Source organism: Eupeodes corollae, chromosome 1 (genome assembly GCF_945859685.1).
Source record: "Eupeodes corollae chromosome 1, idEupCoro1.1, whole genome shotgun sequence".
Lineage (NCBI taxonomy): Eukaryota > Metazoa > Arthropoda > Insecta > Diptera > Syrphidae > Eupeodes > Eupeodes corollae.
In genome coordinates this window covers 116685882-116693305 of record NC_079147.1, presented here as the reverse complement: position 1 = coordinate 116693305, position 7424 = coordinate 116685882, and the positions used below count along the sequence as shown (strand labels likewise).

General features: G+C 32.8%; 1 protein-coding gene across 1 annotated transcript; it reads right to left on the bottom strand.

The window, feature by feature from the left end:
* Nucleotides 1-3069: 3069 nt before the first annotated feature.
* LOC129941631 (peroxiredoxin-2) lies at nucleotides 3070-4505 on the bottom strand. The gene is made up of 4 exons (XM_056050320.1): nucleotides 4321-4505; nucleotides 4182-4245; nucleotides 3972-4116; nucleotides 3070-3907 (listed from the first exon to the last, which is right to left on the bottom strand). Exons 1-4 carry the CDS (start codon nucleotides 4342-4344, stop codon nucleotides 3445-3447), a joined length of 696 nt encoding a protein of 231 aa, XP_055906295.1. The 5' UTR covers nucleotides 4345-4505; the 3' UTR covers nucleotides 3070-3444.
* Nucleotides 4506-7424: the final 2919 nt, after the last annotated feature.

Here is a 7424-nt window from a genome sequence, read left to right as displayed (position 1 = left end):
TTACCCTAAGCGATCTTGACCTACAGTAAGGTGCAAAATTGTCCCAAGTCAACGGTTTTTTATTTCCATACGTGCCATTATTTTTGTTTTTGTGTATTAAGGAATTCAATTTTTGTAATTACTTACGTCATGAATGGTACAATAACAAAAATCAGAAAAATAACCGTTATCTTTGAAATCCGCGAAAAAAAGACAGGATTACATTGGGACAGTTATGCAACGATCATGCTTTGAACGCCATTTCAGTTTAGTACTTGGCCAAAACTGGTTGTTTCTCTAAAATTCAGTTATCAGTTGTTTTATTCAATAAAATTTAAATCATTGTGACTAACTGAGAAAATGAAACTATTTACAAAATCTTTAAATGAAAGCATATTGAATAAGTTAAAGGAAGGAGATTCCGTTAGAAAAATTGGGCAAACGTTAAAAGTAAGCAAAAGCGCTGTGCAGAGAATAAGAAAAAAGTTTAAAGGAGAACTGAAAAAGAATGTTGGAGGAAGACCAAGAGTACTAAACGCTACCGATACTCGACATGTTGTCAGATATCTTGCTACAGGAGAAGCATCTTCGGCTTCAAAAGCAGCAGCCCTAGTTCGCAGAGATACTGGCAAAAAAGTAAGCAAGTGGACAGTGCAACGAGCCCTACATTCGGTCGGCTTCAGAGCCTTAGAGAAAAAAAAGAAACCTTTGCTTTCAAAAAAAAATATAAAAGCTCGACTTGAGTTCGTAAAAAGGTATGCGTCCTGGACAGATGATGATTGGAGTCGTGTCATATGGTCAGACGAAACAAAAATTAACAGATACTGTACAGATGGAAGGCAGTGGAATTGGAAGAGAGAAGGAGAGAAAATAAATGTCAAAGATGATATACAAACTGTTAAGCATGGGGGGGGCAATGTCAAAATGTGGGGCTGTATGACTGTTTATGGAATAGGTTCTTTTCGGAAAATTGATGGCATTATGAAAAAAGACATTTTAAAAAATAATTTAACTGAAACTATAGAAAATATGCTGGTACCTGAAAACGAAATAATTTTCCAACATGACAACGACCCCAAACACACTGCGAAAATTGTTAAGGAATGGTTAGAAAATGAAGACTTTCAAGTACTGGAATGGCCGGCACAAAGCCCAGACTTAAATCCGATAGAAAATTTGTGGTCACACTTAAAAAAGTCTTTGTTAAACAATTATGAATCACCACCATCTTCAATCAAAGTACTGTGGGAACGGGTTCAAGATCAATGGGATAATATTTCTGCTGAATATTGCGAAAAACTCGTTAAAAGTATGCCAAGGCGATTGGCAGCAGTAAAAAAGGCAAAAGGTTTATGGACAAAATATTAAGGGGTCTTAAATTTATTTTTTTCTAAATTGGTGCAAAAGTGGTCCAATATAATTTCTTGATTTAAAATACGCAACGAAAGTGTAACTATTTTTTTTTTTTCATTATTGTGTTTAATTTTGTATCTAATATATAAAAAATAAAATAAAATTATTAAAGAGCAATTTTGTGTTTATATTTTTATTGAAAGTTGAATTTCTTTCACAATTGGGACAGTTTTGAACCTTACTGTATATAATAGTATAGTATTCCATACTTCCTTTTTGTAAGTTATCTTAATTGATTTAATCCATAGATTTTGTTGTTGTATAAAAGTGTTCTTAACAGATGACTTTAGATTCTCTTTAACGTATGCTGTGACTCCACCTGTAGGTATGTCTAGAACTAGACAAACAATCAAATCTTTTATAACCCACTAAAAATATTTCACTATTGTGGACAGAATCGGTAAGATGCGTTTCAGTAAGTAATAAAAAGTCAAACTTATATTTTCCAACAACATCTTCTATTAGCTCGAAATTTCCAGTAAGTCCCTGAACATTAAGGAATAAGCCTTCAAGGCAAGATTTTAAATTTTCATTATAGCATTGTTTATTTAATTGCTAATACCAAATACGACTCCTCATAGCTCCCAGTTTTTTTTACATAAACTGGGCAATTATAGTCGAACGTATTATGACTCAAATCCAAATTTAAATTTAATCTATTATTTTGCAGTACACAGTTCACACATTCATTTTTAATTGGCTTTTCACAACTTCTTGAGTCATGATCTTCACAACATCTTCTGCAACAGTTTTTGTTGGTACAATCTTTTGCCTCATGATTAAATCCTAAACATTTAAAGCATCTCTTTACTGTTATTTCCTCATAAACATTGCATCTGTCCCAACCAATGTTTACTTTACCAACATCGACTACCGCTTGAAAACTTTTTGAATCAACTTCTACAATTGAGTTCCAATATACATAATCTTTGCCATTTTTCTTTTTAAGAGCTTTTTTTTACTTTTACACATTATATTTCACTCTCTTTAAAGATTTGATTTTGTAATTTTAAACTGTTTTCAACCTGCTCTTCACTCATGGCAGTTATAAACAATTTTGTTTTTTTAAGTGACTGTACTTTAATGTCATATGATTCACCAAGCTTTTCTTGCACTGCACTTTTTATTTCATCTCTTTCCCCTTCACTCTCACAAATAATTTCAACCACGCCGTTACTATTTTCTGCAATGCTACACTTTAGATTAGTGGGATCAACTTTTTCCTTTAAATCTTGTTTTGTTTTTTCACCACATTGGGGAGCTTTTGGTTTGAGGACAACTGGCTGACCCTTTTTTAATTGACTTACATGGTTGTGGGTCTATACCCCCCCTGTTACGCGTAGGGGGTAATTTTTCAGGAGAGTGAGTTGATATAACTGATCTCAACAAAACAAGAATTACATCTAATACACTACTTTTACTGAAGTAGTCTTTTCTCTGGTTAGAAAAAGCCGTTTCTGGAAATCCAATTTTCTAGGCCTTGATTTCATTTGTCTTATAAATAATCCACTTCGAAGTCGGAACGAAACAATATCGGCAAATATCGACAAATTTGCGAAAATCAAGTTTTTTTCAGTTAATGCCGATTTTAACCCTACTCTTAAAATATTCACTACTAAACAATTTGTAAACAAATGAATCGATTTCAAAATTCAATTGTATCTTAAACACATTCAATAACAATCAAGAACTCCAATTTATTGTCATTTAAAAATAGGAAATTATTTTTAAATTTAATTGCAAGCGTAAATTTGAAATTTTCTTTTTATGGACATTTTTTTTTAGTTTTTTATTTGATTCAAAACAATGTTCAGCCCTATCATGAATTCCATCGTACATTTTAACGAATCCCGAAAAACTGTATCATGAAATCAGTTCGTAGTGGTAAATCTCATACAATTTTGCATTACGAATGTATTTCATGATAGTTTTTCGGGATTCGTAAAAATTTCCGACTACGATGGAATGCATGATAGGGCTGATTATCTTTTGGACAATCAAAAGAACAGAAACAACAAAGTTAAAAGATTTATGTATGCTTTAATCTTTCGACTAGCCATGCTTTTCAAAATATTCCTTAGAATCCTTTACATCTGGCTTAATAGTATCGGGATTGGATTCAGGATTCCAATTAGCTGGGCAGACTTCGCCGTGTTTTTCAACAAACTGAAAGCCTTTAATTAATCGTAAGCATTCATCAACTGACCTTCCAACTGGCAAATCGTTGATAGAGTATTGACGCAAAATACCATTAGCGTCAATAATAAATGTGCCTCGTAGTGCAATTCCTTCATTTTCAAGCAGCACTCCATAGTCCAAAGAAATTTTTTTTGTAATATCAGAGAGAAGAGGATATTTTAATGGTCCTAAGCCACCAGCCTTGCGTTCAGTATTACTCCACGCCAAGTGGCTGAAATGTGAGTCAACTGAGACCCCAACGACTTCTGTATTCAGTTTTTTGAACTCCTCAATACGGTCACTAAATGCCAAAATTTCTGTTGGACACACAAACGTACTAAAGAAACAAACAAATATGCATAATCTTGATAGTAAATCGTAAAATTAATAATAAGCCTTACAAATCCAAGGGGTAAAAGAAGAGTAATAGGTATTTTCCTTTATAATCGGATAGTTTTATTTCTGAAAAGTCATTTCCCCCGACGACAGCTAAGCCTTTGAAATCTGGAGCTGCTTGCTGAACTTTTGCTACACAGAGCGGAGCAGCTGAAATTGTTGAATATTATTTTTTTTAATTTCATAGTCATGGAAAATAATTGAAAATCGTTTACATCTTTGAAACGTCCTAATATTGACTTTCGATTGTTTTTGGACATCTCGAAACAAAGCTGGAATCTGGCAATAGAAAAAAAAATTATAAACAAAATTACGTAATAATAGTTTAATTAATATTATTATTAAATTACTAACTAGATAACGACTGAAGAAAGACATAGCTTGATTTTTTCAAGATTGGTCGTTTAGAATATAGTAGATAATATTAGAAACGTCAAAACAAGATAAAATTTATTCTTTAATCTGCCGGAAAGAAGGTACTAACTTTTTAATATAGGTTAAATACAAAATCAAAAAGGCCAAGAACAATCAACATGAAGATACAAATCTTTCGTGCGTGTTACCCTTCAAAACCCATTTGTTTACAATATGGAAGATGAAAAGAAGTGCTTGCCAAGAAAAATAGATTGCTTTCACATACACATGGAACTATCTGAAGAGTTTTTGCGCGCAAGAGTCACGCACACATTCAAACAACTAATAAGATCAGCTGTTCGCTTAGCTTGCAAGCAAACTAAAATGGCTACCGAAAATTTATATCTTGAAGTGTTTTTCAACATGGTACTCGAACAGTTTTCGGTTTTGTTTTGTTTAATTCGAGACTCGAAAGCCGACCCATCAGACAAGATTGATACTTAGGGTACAATAGCAGCAACAAATTTAACAAAATTGATTCAATTTGTGTCATTTTAACTTTATATATAAAACCTATTGTGTTACTAGAGTGGGTTTTATGGGGACGGCCGGCACCTATCAAAAACGTAAAAAAACTACTCCATGAAAATATTATTGATTTGTCCAGTATTACACAGCGCATGTATTTAATGCACATTAATCGGCTATTTTGTTTTGAAGTGTCATTTGTGCACCACCAAATGACATTCGGATGTTTAAGTCTGTGCATTATTTTGACAGATATCTTTTATTTCTACTTTCGTTGCTCGCTCGGTGAACCTAACCCACGATTGCCACATTGGTCATCTGTGAGCAAATTTGGTCATTATTTTATCGTTTGGTAAGATAGCCATTTTTTCGGAAATAAAAAAAAAGATGTTTAGCAATTTGAGTAAGTATTAACTAGTAAGTTTATTAAAAACATAAACTCTAGATCTGAATTGAACTTAGGGAGCAGAGAGAATTATTTACGCATTAAAAAGCCGTAAAAATTCTCAAAACTGAACCCTACTACTCTTACTAAAATTATTGTACAAACTTCTATACTGTGATCTCATGTTAAAACGCCATGTTTTTATATTTCGTCATCTTTATATGGGTTAATATATTTTAATTACGTTTGTTAAGGATTTTATGAGTATACTTAATAAATAAATGTCATCTGCATAATATGGAAAATATGTTAAACAAAACGTGATTTATCTGTGTTTAAAAAATTTTCGGACTTGAATTATGTTGGTAATTTTTACCTCAAAGTGGTTCAAGTTTATTTTAAAATTTGGATACCAAATTTTTTTCCAGCGGTGGTAATCGTAGGTATACCGATCGTCCACTTGAATTCACTTTCGTGTCCCATATTGAGGTATTGGCTCTACTAAACACGAAGACGAAGTAAAGCAAGTGCGAAAAATGCGAAGAAAAGAAAACACAAACGTCAAAAAAATGTAACGTGCATGCCGAGACAGATTTATTTCTATTTAATTTTGCATTTATTCCTTTCTCTTTCGCACTTCATTGATGCAAGGAAAAACATGCGCTGTATTCCCAGAAATATGACAAAAATTTCTCATTTTTTCGGTTATACGAAGCTTATTATAAGATTTTCACACCAAGTCCAAAACCCGGTTTTCGCTAAATTATCGGTTTTGGCCGAAAACCTACATCTAAAACTCAAGTTTTCCCATACATTTTTGCTAAACCACAAGTTTTCGTAAACCAAAACTTTTATATAAAACCACTGGAAAACTAATAGCAATTCAAAGTTGAACTAAGTAATATTATTTATACAATTTTCTTACAAAATAAAAATTATTGCTTTTTGTTTTTCATTTAAATAATATGGAATACAACAAGGCAACAAGGCAAGTCCTCAAAGGCAGAAGCCAAAGAGATAGTCATGGAGAAATTGCAGCCCACCATACCAGCTTCAGTTCCCATCCCTCTGGATGAGTGTGATTTTAGTACGAATCTGGAACTGTAATTGACCTTTTCTGCTCCGGCCATAAGGATCTACACGAAATCGTTCAGAATCTTCTCAACCCCGCTATAAGTTCCTCGGACAGCCACAATATATGGCGATTCTGAAGGCACATTTGGCCAACAGAAGCAATAGTTGTGAAAGAAGAAGAAAATTTTTTAAATAAAATTAATTTGTATTGTAACAGTTTTGTTTGTTATTGATTCTATGATATATTTTCTAGACAATTAGCTTCTCCTTAGTGAATTTTTGAGACCGATTGAAGTGAACAAAGAGGATAGCTGCAGCCAAGCAGCTTGTAGTTCTTGTTGGTTCATGTCGTGAGACCATTTTACCCGTCCAGAGAACATCAGTTGAAACTCTTCTTCGAGACGAGCTAATGTTACGGTCTTCACAGCACAGGAAAGGAAAATCAACTTGATAAGTACCTACATAAGGCTAAAGTTTGTATCTTGAATTTCCAGATCCTTTAGTTCATTGCAGAGTATATCGAAAGTTCTGCGGCTCATTCTGAAATGTTGTATGTAATACTCATCATCGTTTACTAACATGAACGTGAAGTTCCCAAAAATTACTGGTACGTACCTGCATAAAATATTTATATATATACATAGCTTCCAATAAATTGAATTTTTATAACAAGCTAACCTTTGTCCACATATTTCTTTGTCGATTACGATTTTCGATTGCTTTTCTTTTCATTTTGAAAAAAAAACTTTTTACTTACAAAGCTTTTCTTCAATACAAAATTTGACAGTCAGTGTTAAACAAACTTAAATGTCAAATGAAACCGTGTAAGTGTTCGATGTGAACAATTTTCTGGTTTTCGAAAACTTTTTGCCGAAAACATGGTTTTGGGTTTGGTGTGAAAAGCCTATAAGTGTTTCAGTTCCAAACTGATAGCTATAAGGCAGTATTCACATGAGCGCGACCAACGAACGACGAATGAATTACAAAATGTGAGTTTATATACGTTTGAAGATATATTTCCGCACAAATTCTTAACAAAACGATAGTAAGATAGTTACCATTTGATTAATGATGCATACTTTTATTTTCCAATATCATATGTTAATAAATTTAAGAA

What these genes read in the sequence shown, in the direction of transcription:
- LOC129941631 (XM_056050320.1), bottom strand. Translation starts at nt 4,344, where the DNA reads ATGTCTTTCTTCAGTCGTTATCTA. An exon ending in CTTTCTTCAGTCGTTATCTA is followed by an intron (nt 4,246 to 4,320) that starts GTTAGTAATTTA and finishes TTCTATTGCCAG; the next exon opens with ATTCCAGCTTTGTTTCGAGA. An exon ending in TTCTTTTACCCCTTGGATTT is followed by an intron (nt 3,908 to 3,971) that starts GTAAGGCTTATT and finishes TTGTTTCTTTAG; the next exon opens with TACGTTTGTGTGTCCAACAG.